Raw genomic sequence first — 20,814 nt, forward strand, 5'->3', positions numbered from 1 at the left:
CTAATTTTATCAAATCTCTTGAGTAACTGCACAATATATTCCAAATTATTAGTGGCTGGGAGGGCCTTTTCCTTCTAGTCTTTATTGAAGATGTCCAATCGTCCCTGGGATTTTCACCCATATAGCAATTCAAAGCGAAGAAGCCCTTAGAGGCTTAGAGGAGTTCCTGGTATGCAAATAAGATGAGGGGAAGTAAACGATCTCAGTTCCTTCCATCCTTGCTGACCATCTTCTGTAGCATTTGCTTGAGTGTTTGGTTGAACTGCTGTACTAAGCCATCAGTGTGAGGATGTTACACTGAGGGAGGAATTGAGAAGCCATTAGACCACAGGTCCAACCCCTGGTTCAGAGTGTTATTACCATCGCTAGAGCCCCAAAGCTGTCCCCCATGTGCATGCGCATGACGGTAGATTAAAAGAAACTAAATGACCAACAATATGAACATTACTAAGGAATTAGAAACGGACAAAAAATACATAAACACTGCATTTGAAGCCCAGCCAGGGGAGGAATCCAAGATGAAATGTAAAAGTCTCAAGTGATGTATTGGAGAATTACTTCAGGAAAAAATGACCTGTTTTGCTTTACAGTCAGCAGTTCCAAAACTAATTCTAGGCATCCTGTTGTTGCAATCTCACAAACCCGTAATTGTCTGGTAAGAAAAGTACATTAGATGGAGTGCAAATTGTTAAAGTGAAGTTTTTTGCAAGGTGCCACAAAATATACTTACAGAATAAAAAAATAGTTTTAGAAGACTTTAACAAAGAGCTATCTTTGAAACTTTCCCCAAATCACACTTATTACTTTGTAATTCATATTTTACCTGACGAACCTCTCCCTAAGGGATATTAATGTACAGTCCAAGTCTCCATTGCTATATTCTTTCATTATGTCCTCATCAGTAACTCGCTAGGCTCAGTTCAGTGTGGCAGCTGGTCAGGGTGAACCTGAGGATATCAGAAGCTTCTGTAAAACAGTTTACAGACCAGAAAAGTTTCAAGTCAGGCAGCAGGTGTATCTCGCTGTTCTAGACATACACCAAAGGGTTCCATCCTATAACCTAGTTACATGATATTTTGGCCCATATTTTATTTATAGGAGAGTTGGTCCCATTTTGTATACTTTGGTGCCTACAGCTCATTTGAAGATTCAAAGTACATTCCATATTTACATACATGAGTCTTGAGATATCAGAGTTTTTTGTTACTTCTGAATTATTAAACAACAAGTCATGCTATATGCCTGATTATTTAATGATTAACTGATTATCTTTGTTCTTCTTGTTCCATGAAACAGAGTTCTATTAATTGGCCTTTCTGGGTGAGTATACATTAATAGAAAAATCTACTTCAGCTTTGTATCAGTGCTTGTTTTTTCATATTTTACTCTCATATTTTCAAACTTTATGTTTTCAAACACTGTTTTATTAAACCTGCACTTCATGAAGTCATGTTTTGTTTAATACGTCTCTTAAATAATACATTAATTGCTACTATGCATTATTACATTGTCTGTTCTTTGAATGGGCTTCAAAACTTTCTTAAAGATTCGTCCCTTTACTCACCCTATTAACATATTTACCATTAATAATTGTTTATCCTTGTCTAACAAAGTACTGTTTGTAGGACTATTTTATGAGTTAGGTGCCCTCAAGACAGGGGCTGACATGAGGGCTTGTGTCAAGTCACGAAATGCAGTGTAAGTTTTTTCATCCCATACCACCAATAAAAATCTCAAGTGATGTATTGGAGAATTACTTCAGGGAAAAATTACCTGTTTTGCTTTACAGTCTGCAATTCCAAAACTAATTCTAGGCATCCTGTTGTTGCAATCTCACAAACCCGTAACTTATTGGCAAGAAAAGTACATTAGATGGAGTGTAAATTGTTAAAGTGAAGTTTTTGCAAGGTGCCACAAAATATACTTACAGAATATGAAGATAGTTTTAGAAGACTTTAACAAAGAGTTATCTTTGAAACTTTCCCCAAATCACACTTATTACTTTGTAATTCATATTTTACCTGACGAACCTCTCCCTAAGGGATATTAATGTACAGTCCAAGTCTCCATTGCTATATTCTTTCATTATGTCCTCATCAGTAACTCGCTAGGCTCAGTTCAGTGTGGCAGCTGGTCAGGGTGAACCTGAGGATATCAGAAGCTTCTGTAAAACAGTTTACAGACCAGAAAAGTTTCAAGTCAGGCAGCAGGTGTATCTCGCTGTTCTAGACATACACCAAAGGGTTCCATCCTATAACCTAGTTACATGATATTTTGGCCCATATTTTATTTATAGGAGAGTTGGTCCCATTTTGTATACTTTGGTGCCTACAGCTCATTTGAAGATTCAAAGTACATTCCATATTTACATACATGAGTCTTGAGATATCAGAGTTTTTTGTTACTTCTGAATTATTAAACAACAAGTCATGCTATATGCCTGATTATTTAATGATTAACTGATTATCTTTGTTCTTCTTGTTCCATGAAACAGAGTTCTATTAATTGGCCTTTCTGGGTGAGTATACATTAATAGAAAAATCTACTTCAGCTTTGTATCAGTGCTTGTTTTTTCATATTTTACTCTCATATTTTCAAACTTTATGTTTTCAAACACTGTTTTATTAAACCTACACTTCATGAAGTCATGTTTTGTTTAATACGTCTCTTAAATAATACATTAATTGCTACTATGCATTATTACATTGTCTGTTCTTTGAATGGGCTTCAAAACTTTCTTAAAGATTCGTCCCTTTACTCACCCTATTAACATATTTACCATTAATAATTGTTTATCCTTGTCTAACAAAGTACTGTTTGTAGGACTATTTTATGAGTTAGGTGCCCTCAAGACAGGGGCTGACATGAGGGCTTGTGTCAAGTCACGAAATGCAGTGTAAGTTTTTTCATCCCATACCACCAATAAAAATCTCAAGTGATGTATTGGAGAATTACTTCAGGGAAAAATTACCTGTTTTGCTTTACAGTCAGCAGTTCCAAAACTAATTCTAGGCATCCTGTTGTTGCAATCTCACAAACCCGTAATTGTCTGGTAAGAAAAGTACATTAGATGGAGTGTAAATTGTTAAAGTGAAGTTTTTGCAAGGTGCCACAAAATATACTTACAGAATATGAAGATAGTTTTAGAAGACTTTAACAAAGAGTTATCTTTGAAACTTTCCCCAAATCACACTTATTACTTTGTAATTCATATTTTACCTGACGAACCTCTCCCTAAGGGATATTAATGTACAGTCCAAGGCAGAGAGTGTGGCTATGGAGAAATATGTTCAAGAACATCACCACAGTGGGTTCATTATTCTGTGTAGTGGTATGATTGATGCTGGATTTTTTTCGTTGAGAGAAACACAGGGGTGTCCAGCCGTATAATGATAATCAAGAGAAAAGTAGGATTACAGTTAAAAATAATTATTATTTCCCCCCAATATCATCTTTATACCGTCAAGTGAAAAAATCCACAGTTTTTTCTAAACTAGATTGTCGCATTGCATATAATTTAATCAGAAACAGGAAGGGAGATTAATGGAAAACAGCATTTAATACTACCATCGGAAATTACAAATATAAAGTGATAGCCTATGGTTTGGCAAATGCACCAAAGGTATTTCAAGCCTTTAATAATAACATATTCTGTGATGTGTTGGGTATTAATATACTGGTTTATATATTGAAGATATTGATATTTTTAACCAGATGGTATGGCTTGTTTATGTAAAAATCTCTGAATCTAAAGTTACATTTATTCTAAATTGATAAGTACCTGAAAGTTTACATCAAGTACAATGATTTGTGGGATGTTTCCAATTATTACCATCAACTCATTAAAGACTTTAGCTCCATCAAATCTCCTAATACATGTTAATAAACAAAAACTAAAGAACACTTCACTGGACACAAAAAAAAGCAAGATGCCTTTAATAACTTAAAACATTTCTTCAGTCCTGCACCAGTATTAAGGCATCCTGAGCCATCTCTTCAATTTATTGTCAAGTATATGGGTGGATGCAATCGTAGTGCAAAAGTTTCATGACACTGAAACTCCTTCATCTATTTACTTTATTTCCTAAGAAGTTAACCCTTGCTGAGTAAAATTACGACACAGGTATTCAAGATTATTTTCAATCAAATTACCCCATGAAGAAAGGTGATATTGACTCGAGGGTGCCACTTTTGCCATTCATAATATTTATGGATCATCAAAATGAGAAATATTTCAAAAGTGACAATGGCCAAATGCAAAACAAGACATTTTATTTCTTTTTCTTCTGTTTTGTGCTGTTATTTATTTTCCAGGAGATTAGAATGGGAAAGCAGATGCCCTATCACGTACTTATCATCTAGATGAAGTAAATGTATAAACAGACCCAAACTTTACTTCTGAAAAATTCATTCCAATAATCATGATTGCTGCTCTCAATAAACATACTGAGGATATAAAAGCCACACAAAATACTAAGCCTTAAATCCTAGTCTGATTCCTAGTAATAAATATTTTGATCCGCCAGAATTTCTTGATTGGGCACATGTCAAGTATTAAACAAACTTTATAGTTGCTTAACAGATTTTTTCTGAGGGAAAAGATATATAAAGACACCAGGGATTATGCTTTGGATTGCAAGATTTGCTGCAGGTCTAAACCCTTACATGGTCTCCTTGTTAGACTGCATCGGCCTATTCCTGCACACAGGAGACCCTGGAAATCCATCTCAATAGATTTTATTACCGACCTCCCTCCTTCACATCACAATACCACCAAATTGTTAGTAGGAGACAGGTGTTAAAAATGCACCCTCATTGTTCCACTTCAGAAATTGCCTACACCCAAAGAGTTAGCTAATATGTTTGTTAAAGGAGTGGTCCGTTTCCATCGATTCTCGGGGTCAAATATTTTGGACAGATTACCTCAATTTGTTCTCATTCTTCGATTTTTTTCTGTGAAAAGGGTGCAGTGTAATATGACTTCTAGATGTCATCTGGAAGCTAATGCTCAAGAAAAAGCATGTGACTATAGATGTGGAAAAAAAAATATTGCACAATAAATTTATAACAAACTAATTGGAATAAAATGTTATCTGTAGATGAGTTTGCCAGCAATGTACTGTATCATTCTACAAAATTGACTCCTTTTCAGTGTTTGTACGGCTTCAAATAGAACAATCTCCATTGCTATATTCTTTCATTATGTCCTCATCAGTAACTCGCTAGGCTCAGTTCAGTGTGGCAGCTGGTCAGGGTGAACCTGAGGATATCAGAAGCTTCTGTAAAACAGTTTACAGACCAGAAAAGTTTCAAGTCAGGCAGCAGGTGTATCTCGCTGTTCTAGACATACACCAAAGGGTTCCATCCTATAACCTAGTTACATGATATTTTGGCCCGTATTTTATTTATAGGAGAGTTGCTCCCATTTTGTATACTTTGGTGCTTACAGCTCATTTGAAGATTCAAAGTACATTCCATATTTACATACATGAGTCTTGAGATATAAGAGTTTTTTTGTTACTTCTGAATTATTAAACAAGTCATGCTATATGCCTGATTATTTAATGATTAACTGATTATCTTTGTTCTTCTTGTTCCATGAAACAGAGATCTTTTAATCTGCCTTTCTGGGTGAGTATACATTAATAGAAAAATCTACTTCAGCTTTGTATCAGTGCTTGTTTTTTCATAGTTTACTCTCATATTTTCAAATTTAATGTTTTCAAACACTGTTTTATTAAACCTGCACTTCATGAAGTCATGTTTTGTTTAATATGTCTCTTAAGTAATACATTAATTGCTACTATACATTATTACATTGTCTGTTCTTTGAATGGGCTTTAAAACTTTCTTAAAGATTCGTCCCTTTACTCACCCTATTAACATATTTACCGTTAATAATTGTTTATCCTTGTCTAACAAAGTACTGTTTGTAGGACTATTTTATGAGTTAGGTGCCCTCAAGACAGGGGCTGACATGAGGGCTTGTGTCAAGTCATGAAATGCAGTGTAAGTTTTTTCATCCCATACCACCAATAAAAATCTCAAGTGATGTATTGGAGAATTACTTCAGGGAAAAATGACCTGTTTTGCTTTACAGTCTGCAATTCCAAAACTAATTCTAGGCATCCTGTTGTTGCAATCTCACAAACCCGTAACTTATTGGCAAGAAAAGTACATTAGATGGAGTGTAAATTGTTAAAGTGAAGTTTTTGCAAGGTGCCACAAAATATACTTACAGAATATGAAGATAGTTTTAGAAGACTTTAACAAAGAGTTATCTTTGAAACTTTCCCCAAATCACACTTATTACTTTGTAATTCATATTTTACCTGACGAACCTCTCCCTAAGGGATATTAATGTACAGTCCAAGGCAGAGAGTGTGGCTATGGAGAAATATGTTCAAGAACATCACCACAGTGGGTTCATTATTCTGTGTATTGGTATGATTGATGCTGGATTTTTTTCGTTGAGAGAAACACAGGGGTGTCCGTATAATGATAATCAATTGAAAAGTAGGATTACAGTTAAAAATAATTATTATTTCCCCCCAATATCATCTTTATACCGTCAAGTGAAAAAATCCACAGTTTTTTCTAAACTAGATTGTCGCATTGCATATAATTTAATCAGAAACAGGAAGGGAGATTAATGGAAAACAGCATTTAATACTACCATCGGAAATTACAAATATAAAGTGATAGCCTATGGTTTGGCAAATGCACCAAAGGTATTTCAAGCCTTTAATAATAACGTATTCTGTGATGTGTTGGGTATTAATATACTGGTTTATATATTGAAGATATTGATATTTTTAACCAGATGGTATGGCTTGTTTATGTAAAAATCTCTGAATCTAAAGTTACATTTATTCTAAATTGATAAGTACCTGAAAGCTTACATCAAGTACAATGATTTGTGGGATGTTTCCAATTATTACCATCAACTCATTAAAGACTTTAGCTCCATCAAATCTCCTAATACATGTTAATAAACAAAAACTAAAGAACACTTCACTGGACACAAAAAAAGCAAGATGCCTTTAATAACTTAAAACATTTCTTCAGTCCTGCACCAGTATTAAGGCATCCTGAGCCATCTCTTCAATTTATTGTCAAGTATATGGGTGGATGCAATCGTAGTGCAAAAGTTTCATGACACTGAAACTCCTTCATCTATTTACTTTATTTCTTAAGAAGTTAACCCTTGCTGAGTAAAATTACGACACAGGTATTCAAGATTATTTTCAATCAAATTACCCCATGAAGAAAGGTGATATTGACTCGAGGGTGCCACTTTTGCCATTCATAATATTTATGGATCATCAAAATGAGAAATATTTCAAAAGTGACAATGGCCAAATGCAAAACAAGACATTTTATTTCTTTTTCTTCTGTTTTGTGTTGTTATTTATTTTCCAGGAGATTAGAATGGGAAAGCAGATGCCCTATCACGTACTTATCATCTAGATGAAGTAAATGTATAAACAGACCCAAACTTTACTTCTGAAAAATTCATTCCAATAATCATGATTGCTGCTCTCAATAAACATACTGAGGATATAAAAGCCACACAAAATACTAAGCCTTAAATCCTAGTCTGATTCCTAGTAATAAATATTTTGATCCGCCAGAATTTCTTGATTGGGCACATGTCAAGTATTAAACAAACTTTATAGTTGCTTAACAGATTTTTTCTGAGGGAAAAGATATATAAAGACACCAGGGATTATGCTTTGGATTGCAAGATTTGCTGCAGGTCTAAACCCTTACATGGTCTCCTTGTTAGACTGCATCGGCCTATTCCTGCACACAGGAGACCCTGGAAATCCATCTCAATAGATTTTATTACCGACCTCCCTCCTTCACATCACAATACCACCAAATTGTTAGTAGGAGACAGGTGTTAAAAATGCACCCTCATTGTTCCACTTCAGAAATTGCCTACACCCAAAGAGTTAGCTAATATGTTTGTTAAAGGAGTGGTCCGTTTCCATCGATTCTCGGGGTCAAATATTTTGGACAGATTACCTCAATTTGTTCTCATTCTTCGATTTTTTTCTGTGAAAAGGGTGCAGTGTAATATGACTTCTAGATGTCATCTGGAAGCTAATGCTCAAGAAAAAGCATGTGACTATAGATGTGGAAAAAAAAATATTGCACAATAAATTTATAACAAACTAATTGGAATAAAATGTTATCTGTAGATGAGTTTGCCAGCAATGTACTGTATCATTCTACAAAATTGACTCCTTTTCAGTGTTTGTACGGCTTCAAATAGAACAATCTCCATTGCTATATTCTTTCATTATGTCCTCATCAGTAACTCGCTAGGCTCAGTTCAGTGTGGCAGCTGGTCAGGGTGAACCTGAGGATATCAGAAGCTTCTGTAAAACAGTTTACAGACCAGAAAAGTTTCAAGTCAGGCAGCAGGTGTATCTCGCTGTTCTAGACATACACCAAAGGGTTCCATCCTATAACCTAGTTACATGATATTTTGGCCCGTATTTTATTTATAGGAGAGTTGCTCCCATTTTGTATACTTTGGTGCTTACAGCTCATTTGAAGATTCAAAGTACATTCCATATTTACATACATGAGTCTTGAGATACAGTATAAGAGTTTTTTTGTTACTTCTGAATTATTAAACAACAAGTCATGCTATATGCCTGATTATTTAATGATTAACTGATTATCTTTGTTCTTCTTGTTCAATGAAACAGAGTTCTTTTAATCGGCTTTTCTGGGTGAGTATACATTAATAGAAAAATCTACTTCAGCTTTGTATCAGTGCTTGTTTTTTCATAGTTTACTCTCATATTTTCAAACTTAATGTTTTCAAACACTGTTTTATTAAACCTGCACTTCATGAAGTCATGTTTTGTTTAATACGTCTCTTAAGTAATACATTAATTGCTACTATACATTATTACATTGTCTGTTCTTTGAATGGGCTTTAAAACTTTCTTAAAGATTCGTCCCTTTACTCACCCTATTAACATATTTACCGTTAATAATTGTTTATCCTTGTCTAACAAAGTACTGTTTGTAGGACTATTTTATGAGTTAGGTGCCCTCAAGACAGGGGCTGACATGAGGGCTTGTGTCAAGTCATGAAATGCAGTGTAAGTTTTTTCATCCCATACCACCAATAAAAATCTCAAGTGATGTATTGGAGAATTACTTCAGGGAAAAATTACCTGTTTTGCTTTACAGTCTGCAATTCCAAAACTAATTCTAGGCATCCTGTTGTTGCAATCTCACAAACCCGTAACTTATTGGCAAGAAAAGTACATTAGATGGAGTGTAAATTGTTAAAGTGAAGTTTTTGCAAGGTGCCACAAAATATACTTACAGAATATGAAGATAGTTTTAGAAGACTTTAACAAAGAGCTATCTTTGAAACTTTCCCCAAATCACACTTATTACTTTGTAATTCATATTTTACCTGACGAACCTCTCCCTAAGGGATATTAATGTACAGTCCAAGGCAGAGAGTGTGGCTATGGAGAAATATGTTCAAGAACATCACCACAGTGGGTTCATTATTCTGTGTAGTGGTATGATTGATGCTGGATTTTTTTCGTTGAGAGAAACACAGGGGTGTCCAGCCGTATAATGATAATCAATTGAAAAGTAGGATTACAGTTAAAAATAATTATTATTTCCCCCCAATATCATCTTTATACCGTCAAGTGAAAAAATCCACAGTTTTTTCTAAACTAGATTGTCGCATTGCATATAATTTAATCAGAAACAGGAAGGGAGATTAATGGAAAACAGCATTTAATACTACCATCGGAAATTACAAATATAAAGTGATAGCCTATGGTTTGGCAAATGCACCAAAGGTATTTCAAGCCTTTAATAATAACGTATTCTGTGATGTGTTGGGTATTAATATACTGGTTTATATATTGAAGATATTGATATTTTTAATCAGATGGTATGGCTTGTTTATGTAAAAATCTCTGAATCTAAAGTTACATTTATTCTAAATTGATAAGTACCTGAAAGTTTACATCAAGTACAATGATTTGTGGGATGTTTCCAATTATTACCATCAACTCATTAAAGACTTTAGCTCCATCAAATCTCCTAATACATTTTAATAAACAAAAACTAAAGAACACTTCACTGGACACAAAAAGCAAGATGCCTTTAATAACTTAAAACATTTCTTCAGTCCTGCACCAGTATTAAGGCATCCTGAGCCATCTCTTCAATTTATTGTCAAGTATATGGGTGGATGCAATCGTAGTGCAAAAGTTTCATGACACTGAAACTCCTTCATCTATTTACTTTATTTCCTAAGAAGTTAACCCTTGCTGAGTAAAATTACGACACAGGTATTCAAGATTATTTTCAATCAAATTACCCCATGAAGAAAGGTGATATTGACTCGAGGGTGCCACTTTTGCCATTCATAATATTTATGGATCATCAAAATTAGAAATATTTCAAAAGTGACAATGGCCAAATGCAAAACAAGACATTTTATTTCTTTTTCTTCTGTTTTGTGTTGTTATTTATTTTCCAGGAGATTAGAATGGGAAAGCAGATGCCCTATCACGTACTTATCATCTAGATGAAGTAAATGTATAAACAGACCCAAACTTTACTTCTGAAAAATTCATTCCAATAATCATGATTGCTGCTCTCAATAAACATACTGAGGATATAAAAGCCACACAAAATACTAAGCCTTAAATCCTAGTCTGATTCCTAGTAATAAATATTTTGATCCGCCAGAATTTCTTGATTGGGCTCATGTCAAGTATTAAACAAACTTTATAGTTGCTTAACAGATTTTTTCTGAGGGAAAAGATATATAAAGACACCAGGGATTATGCTTTGGATTGCAAGATTTGCTGCAGGTCTAAACCCTTACATGGTCTCCTTGTTAGACTGCATCGGCCTATTCCTGCACACAGGAGACCCTGGAAATCCATCTCAATAGATTTTATTACCGACCTCCCTCCTTCACATCACAATACCACCAAATTGTTAGTAGGAGACAGGTGTTAAAAATGCACCCTCATTGTTCCACTTCAGAAATTGCCTACACCCAAAGAGTTAGCTAATATGTTTGTTAAAGGAGTGGTCCGTTTCCATCGATTTTCGGGGTCAAATATTTTGGACAGATTACCTTAATTTGTTCTCATTCTTCGAGTTTTTTCTGTGAAAAGGGTGCAGTGTAATTTGACTTCTAGATGTCATCTGGAAGCTAATGCTCAAGAAAAAGCATGTGACTATAGATGTGGAAAAAAAATATTTCACAATAAATTTATAACAAACTAATTGGAATAAAATGTTATCTGTAGATGAGTTTGCCAGCAATGTACTGTATCATTCTACAAAATTGACTCCTTTTCAGTGTTTGTACGGCTTCAAATAGAACAATCTCCATTGCTATATTCTTTCATTATGTCCTCATCAGTAACTCGCTAAGCTCAGTTCAGTGTGGCAGCTGGTCAGGGTGAACCTGAGGATATTAGAAGCTTCTGTAAAACAGTTTACAGACCAGAAAAGTTTCAAGTCAGGCAGCAGGTGTATCTCGCTGTTCTAGACATACACCAAAGGGTTCCATCCTATAACCTGGTTACATGATATTTTGGCCCATATTTTATTTATAGGAGAGTTGGTCCCATTTTGTATACTTTGGTGCTTACAGCTCATTTGAAGATTCAAAGTACATTCCATATTTACATACATGAGTCTTGAGATATAAGAGTTTTTTGTTACTTCTGAATTATTAAACAACAAGTCATGCTATATGCCTGATTATTTAATGATTAACTGATTATCTTTGTTCTTCCTTAATTGGCCTTTCTGGGTGAGTATACATTAATAGAAAAATCTACTTCAGCTTTGTATCAGTGCTTGTTTTTTCATAGTTTACTCTCATATTTTCAAACTTAATGTTTTCAAACGCTGTTTTATTAAACCTGCACTTCATGAAGTCATGCTTTGTTTAATGCGTCTCTTAAATAATACATTAATTGCTACTATATATTGTTACATTGTCTGTTTTTATGTATATTTATGAGAATGGGTTTAAAATCTTGAGGTGACATTCCACGTCCCAAGAGCTAGTTTCTGTAGCCAAGGATCAGACCGTCAAGATCCGAGAGGAGTCAGATGAGGTGGCTCGGGCATCTGATCAGGATGCCTCCTGGATACCTCCCTGGTGAGGTGTTCCAGGCACATCTAACCGGGAGTAGGTCCCAAGGAAGACCCAGGACACGCTGGAAGGACTATGTCTCTCGGCTGGCCTGGGAACACCTTGGGATTCTCCCGGAAGAGCTAGAAGAAGTGGCCAGGGAGAGGGAAGTCTGGGCACCTCTGCTCAAGCTGCTGCCCCCGCGACCCGACCTCGGATAAGCGGAAGAGGATGGGTGGATGGATGGATGGTTTCAAATCTTGCTTAAAGATTCATGTCTTTACTCACTCTATTGACATATTTACTGTTAATAATTTTGTATCCTTCTCTAACAAAGTACTGTTTGAAACATTTTAAATGTCAATTTTGATGCAATTTAACTCCTTTATTTTTATAAAATGTTATTACTTCAACAGCTGCAGTAGTTTTAGATCAGTAAACACAGCAGTCTCTCTCTTAGAATTAGCAACAGGACTCAGTAAAGTTTAAATTACTCCAAAGTAATCTTTTTCATGATAGTAGTAGGATTTCATATAAGATAATAACTTCTACAATTCCAATCTGTCTGGCATCTCAGTTACAGCCACTCTGGTGACAACACCACAAGAAGATTCCAGAAGAGTGGGAGGAAGACGCATTAGCAGACGTTTCCTCTAAGAGTCAGCCTAGATTTTTATTGAGAGAGAGAGAGAGAGAGAGAGAGAGAGAGAGAGACTTTATTAATCCCAAGGGGAAAGTCACATACTCCAGCAGCAGCATACTAATAAAAACAATATTAAATTAAAGAGTATAATGTTAACGTTTACCAACCCAGGTGGAACTGAAGGGTCGCATAGTGTGCGGGAGGAACGATCTCCTCAGTCTGTCAGTGGAGCAGGACGGTGACAGCAGTCTGTTGCTGAAGCTGCTCCTCTGTCTGGAGATTATCCTGTTCAGTGGATTCTCCATGATTGACAGGAGCCTGCTCAGTGCCCGTCACTCTGCCACGGATGTCAAACTGTCCAGCTCCGTGCCTAAAATAGAGCCTGCCTTCCTCACCAGTTTGTCCAGGCGTGAGGCGTCCTTCTTTATGCTGCCTCCCCAGCACACCACCGTGTAGAAGAGGGCTCTCGCTACAACCATCTGATAGAACATCTGCAGCATCTTATTGCAGATGTTGAAGGACGCCAGCCTTCTAAGGAAGTACAGTCGGCTCTGTCCTCTCTTGCACAGAGCATCAGTATTGGCAGTCCAGTCCAGAATTCCAGGAATTTATAGGTCTGCACTCTCTGCACACAATCACCTCTGATGATCATGGGGTCCAGGAGGGGCCTGGGTCTCCTAAAATCCACCACCAGCTCCTTGGTTTTGCTGGTGTTCAGGTGTAAGTGGTTTGAGTCGCACCATTTAGCAAAGTCCTTGATTAGGTTCCTATACTCCTCCTCCTGCCCACTCCTGATGCAGCCCACGATAGCAGTGTCGTCAGCAAACTTTTGCAGGTGGCAGGACTCCGAGTTGTATTGGAAGTCCGATGTATGTTGGCTGAACAGGACCGGAGAAAGTCCAGTCCCCTGCGGTGCTCCTGTGTTGCTGATCACAATGTCAGACCTGCAGTTCCCAAGACGCACATATTGAGGTCTGTCTGTAAGATAGTCCACGATTCATGCCACCAGGTGTGAATCTACTCCCATCTCTGTCAGCTTGTCCCCAAGGAGCAGAGGTTGGATGGTGTTGGAGGCACTAGAGAAGTCCAAAAACATAATTCTTACAGCACCAATGCCTGTAGGTGGGAGAGGGATCGATGTAGCATGTAGATGATGGCATCCTCCGCTCCCACCTTCTCCTGGTATGCGAACTGCAAGGGGTCGAGGGCGTGGCGGACCTGTGGCCACAGTTGGTAAAGCAGCAGCCGCTCCATGCTTGAGTGAGAATATATATATATGGTCCAAGACAATATACTTGTGTTAAAAGATAAGCTCGCTATTTTTCAAGTCCATGTTATCTCTTCACAAGCATGTTATATATGCATTTGCTATGCAAAACTGTGTTCTAAAGTTAACCATTTTCGATACATTTTAAAAAAATACCTTGCCCTCACTGGAGGTATATAATGCAGACTATGGGGCATGGAGCATCACTGGAAAATAAAAAGCTTAAAAAGTTACTGAATTCGTTAATTTTTCTGGCCAAGTAAGTTATTGAACATTGATGTATGTCTTTGGATTATACACAGTTTGTAAAATAGCTTGTACATGTAATTTACAAACAAAAAAGAACAGTATTACGAGATTCAGCCATTTTAAAAGAAGGCCAGTTGTTCATGGTCCCTCAGTGCTTACTTTCCTCCACAGTTACCATTCAACCCAAGGAGGGTGATTTCTCGAACGACCACATTATAGTAAAATTTTCCTGCCATGTGCTCTGTATCATGTTGATTTACTTCCATATTTATGTGAGAAGTCCTCCCACAAAGTCACTACTATTACACAAACAAACAGAAAACACATCCTTACCTTGAGAAAAATAGTGCCAGGAATATGTGCTAAAATGGTTACTTCTTATCCCTTATGTTGTTAGAAACTCTTATCTGAAACAATTAAGGCATATTATCTTATAACTTTTTCTGCTTCACTCTAGACATTTTTGGTAAGTTTTTAGTTTTTTATTTTCTAGTGGTGCTCTGTGCCCTGTTGCCTCCTTTATAAAGCACCAGTCTGGGCAAGATATCTATGCAGGTGTCCAGGAAGGAGTAATGACAACATTTGCGTGGAGACACTGGAAGTTAGCAAATAATTATCAAAGCATGATGTGTTATACCAAAAACTGCAGCAAGGTCCAAAGCTGAAAAATAGAGAACTCTTTTACAACTGCTTTAGAGAAACGCCAAGCAAAATGACACCTTTTATTGGCTAACTAAAAAGATTACAATATGCAAGCTTTCGAGGCAGCTCAGGCCCCTTCTTCAGGCAAGATGTAATACAGAAACTGAAGTTCCCTGAGTTTATATCCACACACTAGGACAAGAAACAACAATGAAGAAGGGGCCTGAGCTGCCTCGAAAGCTTGCATATTGTAATCTTTTTAGTTAGCCAATAAAAGGTGTCATTTTGCTTGGCGTTTCTCTACATTCATAATGGCTAACACGGTACAACAACCTAGTACTACAACTGCTTTATGAAAATATCCTCTGTTTGGTTATTTCATACACAATAAGAATGTAAAAAAACACAAACAAAGGACAATTAATAAAGACCTAATGACCAAAAGAGCTTGCCTTTACACATGGTTACCTCAGACTACCATGTTTTAATGATTGGTGCAATTACCCATAATATATTGGGAAGGGTCTTTGTTGTAATTCACCGAACAGAGACAGAACCATCGGTGTCACACAAGCCAGTGCGGTCTTAATGCTTGTCCCAAGCCCTGGTAAATTGGAGAGGGTGTGTTAGGTAGGACTTCTGGTATAAAAACTGTGCCAAATTAAACATGGAGATGAGAAACAGAATGTCCATACCGGATCAGTACCACAACGGCCACCACAGATGCAGCTCTCCAGGATAGTGATGGCATAAGTAATGCTACTGCTGTGCGAAGAAGGCAAAGGAGAACAAGAGGGTTTAAGTGGGTTGAAAGACAATGGGAGAGGAGGAAGAGAAAGAGTGTAGAGTTCATAATCAGATCACTGGTAAAGGGAGAGAGAGCTGGCCCATACGATAGAGCAAAGAATGTTAGATGTACTGTGTGTACAGGAGACCAAGTGGAAAGGGAGTAAGGTCAGATGCTTCAGAAGAGGGTGCAAAGTGTTGTACTATGGTGTTGATATGAAGTGAAACAGGGTAGGGATAACTGTGAAGTTTTGCCTTTTTACAGTATATTAGTTTTTATTTCTATATTTTTTCTGACCTTACATGGAAATTCAGTTTAGTTTTAGTTTTCCTTCATCATGTATTTTTAGTTTTAGTTTAGTTTATATTTTACAAAGACATTTCTATTTTGTTTTTATATACATTAGTTTTAGTTTTAGTAATTATAGTATGGTTAAAGAGCTACTATGGAGTTTAGTTTTTGTGTCACAGTGAGACAGAACTACTGTATACACTTAACAGGTTTGGATATAATATGAATTTAATGTTAGCGGAAGCTTACTACACTACACAACACACTTTACTATTTTGTTTTGTTTTTGTCTGATTAAAAACAAGCATAATCAAAACTAGGTACTGAATATGAACAATTTTACACAATTTTATAATTTTTAAAATATTTTCTATGTCATTGCTGCTGAACAAATCTGTGCTGACTGTTGGCTCTTTTTTTCTTTTCCTTTTATTGCCCAGAATGGGCCAATTTGTAATGAACTTTACAAGGTTTGTATCGCTTCGTGGTTAAATGACGTTTTCAAAGCAAAAGTGACTGGTCAGTAAGAATATGCTGATCTTGTATGATGACCTTGTCAGTCTCTCGATCAGTGTCGTTTTATTTTCAAAATTCGGGAGTGGTCTCCCCTAGACTTTCTTGTGTACTCAGATATGGGGATGGATATTTGAGGAGTAAACTGCAAGACAATGATTATATTATGTACAGTAAAGAACCATCAACAATAAATCAAATTAATATATTGAACAATTATTATAAAAGTAAAGTTGAATAAATTGGACTCTGCAGCTGCATGAATAAAAAAAAAATCGAGTGTGTGTTCAGGTAAAATACCACTTCCGGGTGATGGATTTGGCCCAAAAGTTAATACAGAACTACAGTTTTGGTGCAACACCCACATGCCAAATTTCATCCATCTATCTAGTTGTGTTTTTGAGATATCATGTTTATACACACACACACACACACACACACACACACACACACACACAGAGGCAGAATTCTAAAAAACTGTATTTTCTAAAACGTCAAGATTGATCAAAATGACAAGGTCTAATTTTTTTCATGATTACTATACTTTCTCTATACTTTGTATACTTTGAGTGTGAAGTGGCAGGTGAATTACTCTCAACAAAAAGTAGGCACCTGAGAAATAAACTGAAACATTACTCACTTGTTATTTTTCTGTCCATATGGTTGGTTGGTTGGTTGTTTTTTTTTTTGGGTGGGTAGGTAGGTAGGTAGGTAGTCTTTATTATCATTGTCACTTTTACAAAGGAACAACGAAATTGAAGGATTTTTGTAAAATTGTAAAGGTTTTGTTGAGCAGAACATTCCGATTTCAGGTGTTTGAATTACATCTTGATATACAACAAGTGCAAAGAAAGGTAGCACATAAATCACTTTCTATTCCACACACTTTACACGCATATTCAGCTTGCTCTTTCACCGCAAATGCTGTGTGAACAGCCGCCCTCTGTCACCAGCCTCTGATCACTGGAAGAATACGTGCAGGCGGCTCCTAGTGGATGGCTTTCAGTTTTAGAGTTAAATGTTATAAGGATTACAATCGTACAGTAAGAAAGTGAATTCAAAAATGAAAACTAAAATTATGTTTAGCAAATTATTATTTTATTTCGGCTAGTCTTTCCGGGTCCTTGAATAGTTTCGTTTAGTTTTAGTTTTTCAGTTCAGTTTTGTCAATTATTTTATTTCAGTTTACGAAAATGTTTTTTTAATTTTCGTTAACTATAATAACCTTAGTAGAAACACATGCCAAATTTTATCCATCTATCTAGTTGCGTTTTTGAGTTATCGTGTTTACACACACACACACAATTCCAAAAAACTGTATTTTTGGACTCTGGGAGGTCTATAATGTCAAGATTCATCAAAATATCGAGGTCATATTTTTTCATGATTACTATACTTTCTCTATACTTTGTATATGAGAAAGTAAAAACGATTTCTCCTGTGCAAAGTGGCAGGTGAATTGCTGTCAACAAAAAGCAATCACTTGAGGAATAAACTGAAACGTTACTCACTCATGCTTTTTCTGTCCATATGGTAACTATTTTGTTGACCAGCACATTCTGATTTCAGCCATTTGCATTACATCTTAATATACAACATGTGCAAAGAAAGGCAGCACGTAAATCACTTTCTATTTCACACGCTTTACGCACCCTCATTCAGCTCACTCTGTCACCGCAAATGCTGTGTGAACACCTGCCGTTCACGGGATGAATATGTGTGGGTGGCTCGTGGTGGAAGACTTTCTGTTTTACAGTTAAAACTTACAAGGGTTAAAGACTTATGGCAAGAATATTCATTCAAAAACGAAAACTAAAAATATTTTAGTAAATTATTATTTTATTTCAGTTAGTCTTTCCAGTTACTTTGATAGTTTAGTTTTAGTTTTTCATTTCGGCTTTGTTTATTTTATTTCAGTTTACGAAAATGTTTTTTTAATAATAGTTTCAGTTTTGATTTTAGTTTTTGTTAACTATGATAACCTTGGAAGGAAGAATATTTTAGGAGTATTTTGGATGTGAAGAGAATGTCTGACAGAGTGATATGCATAAAGCTGAAAATTGAAGGGTAATTTTAAATGTCATCAGTGCATATGCTCCACAAGTGGAATGCGAGATGGAGGAAAAAGAAGACTTCTGGAACAACTTGGATGAAATGGTGAAGAGTAGACCCAAAGGAGAAAATGTGGTGATCGGAGTGGACCTTAATGGGCACATTGACGAAGGGAACGGAGGTGATAGGCAGGTGTGGTGTTAAGAAGAGAAATGTTAAAGGGCAAATGGTAGATGACTTTCCATAAATAATGCAAATGGCTGTGGAGAATACACATTTTAAGAAGGAGAAGAAACACAGGGTGATGTATAAGAGTGGAGGAAGGTGCACACAGGTGAACTATGTCCTATGTAGGAGGTGCAATGTGAAAGAGATTAGAGACTGTAATGTTGGTGGCAGGGGATAGTGTAGCTAGACAGCATCCATTGGTGGTATGTAGGATGAATGTCAAGGTGAAAAAGAGGAAGAGAGAGAGAATAGAACCAAGGATCAGGTGGTGGAAGCTGAAAGACGAAGACTATTGTGTGAAATTCAGAGAGGAAGTAAGACAGGTGCTGGGTAGGTCGAACTATATGAGAAGCTAGACACAAATGAAGGAGAAAAGCACTTCTACTGATTGGCCGGGCAGAGGGAGCGAGCGGGGAAGGACATGCTGCAGGTCAGGGCGATAAAGGATACAGTAGGAAATTTGCTGACAAAGCAGGGAGAATGTACTGAAAAGGTGTTAGGAGCACTTTGAAGAACTTATGAATATAGAAAATAAAAGAGAGTGTAGGTTGAATGAATTGGAGAGAGTAAATCACAAAAGTACCAGCGAGTAGCAAGTCTGAAGTGAGGGAAGCTAAGAAGAGAATGAAAGGTGGTAAAACAGTTGGCCCTATGATATAGCAGTGGAGAAATGCAAATGTTTAGGTGAAATAGCAGTAGAATTTCAAACTAGATTGTTTAACAAAATCTTGAAAAGTGAGAAGATGCCTGTGGAGTGGAGAAAAAGAATATTAGTATCAGTTTTCAAGAATAAGGTAGATGTGCAAATCTGCAATAACTACAAGGGTATAAAGTTGATGAGCCACACCACGAATATACAGGAAAGAGTGATGAATGCTAGGCTGAGATGAGAGGTGGCTATCTGTGAGCAGCAATATTGCTTCATTCCAGGAAAAAGTACTGCGGATATGATGTTTGCTTTAAGAGTGTTGATAGAGAAGTACAGTTAAGGTCAGAAGAAATTGCTTCGTGTGTTTGTGGACTTTGAGAAAATGTATGACAAAAGTGCCAAGAGAGGAGTTATAGTTCTGTTTACAGTGTTAATTTGACAATACATTTTGATTTAGTTTTAGTCTTCTGACTAAATTGCATTTTAGTTTCAGCCATATTTTAATCATTTAATTATTGTTAGTTTTAGTCTAGTTTTAGTAGACAAAAAATAATTTGTTTTAGTCGAGAAAAAGTAAAAGTAAATTAGTCAAACAGTCAAAAATCAGATAGATCTCTTGTTTAACATATTAATTATTCACAGAATATACTGCACTTTTAATCTGTTATACTAACATGTACACTAATGAGCCAAAATACATGGAGTGATTTTTAAACATAAAATGAAGAGTATGTTTAGCAGCGCACATTTAATTTCAACACAGGGTTTAGAAAGTATGAGATCATCATGGACTATCAGATTTATATGACCATGTGCACATATAAAATTTATTCTCTGATATTTCTTCTCTAGCAACTTAAAAATACATGTACTACTTAAAACAATACTAAAAATAAAAATTCAAGCATTATTGCTTGTACTGTTGAACTGGTGAATTCCAAAATAGTTTAGAATACTTAAATTTAACCAAACTGTTAAAAGCTGTTTTTGTAGCAAAACACTTTTAAAATCTGGTCTGTCAGCGAATCACTCTGTTAGGTTTGCAACATTTGCTATTACAAGATTTATATTTACATCATTAGCTTGCTAAGAAACTAGCTAAAGTCTAACATTTAAAGGAGTAGTCAAATGTTTTACATTAATCCAATGTTTCAGAACTCTTATAAAAGAGCCTTTGCTGTGCTGTTTCTAAAGTTTGTCACAGGAGTGATCAGATTATCTGAATACTTAGCTTGTGTTTAAATCCAGAATTACAAAAGTTACCTGTAGTCAATTAATCTTAACTTAGAGGCTGAATTACATTCACTAACGCACCATTCTAATATATGAT

The 20,814-nt window shown here is 36.0% G+C and overlaps 1 protein-coding gene across 5 annotated transcripts in view; it reads left to right on the forward strand.

The window, feature by feature from the left end:
• The window catches only part of LOC120536903, a 405,177-nt gene that overhangs the window by 186,787 nt on the left and 197,576 nt on the right, over positions 1–20,814 (forward strand). For all 5 annotated transcript variants that reach the window (XM_039765454.1, XM_039765455.1, XM_039765456.1 and 2 more), the window contains exons 8-11: positions 1,297–1,320; positions 2,495–2,518; positions 5,608–5,631; positions 8,724–8,747. In XM_039765454.1, the coding sequence (XP_039621388.1) occupies positions 1,297–1,320; positions 2,495–2,518; positions 5,608–5,631; positions 8,724–8,747 (96 nt within the window). The remainder of the gene's footprint in view (positions 1–1,296; positions 1,321–2,494; positions 2,519–5,607; positions 5,632–8,723; positions 8,748–20,814) is intronic.

This window comes from Polypterus senegalus, chromosome 10, assembly GCF_016835505.1.
Source record: "Polypterus senegalus isolate Bchr_013 chromosome 10, ASM1683550v1, whole genome shotgun sequence".
Taxonomy (NCBI): domain Eukaryota; kingdom Metazoa; phylum Chordata; class Cladistia; order Polypteriformes; family Polypteridae; genus Polypterus; species Polypterus senegalus.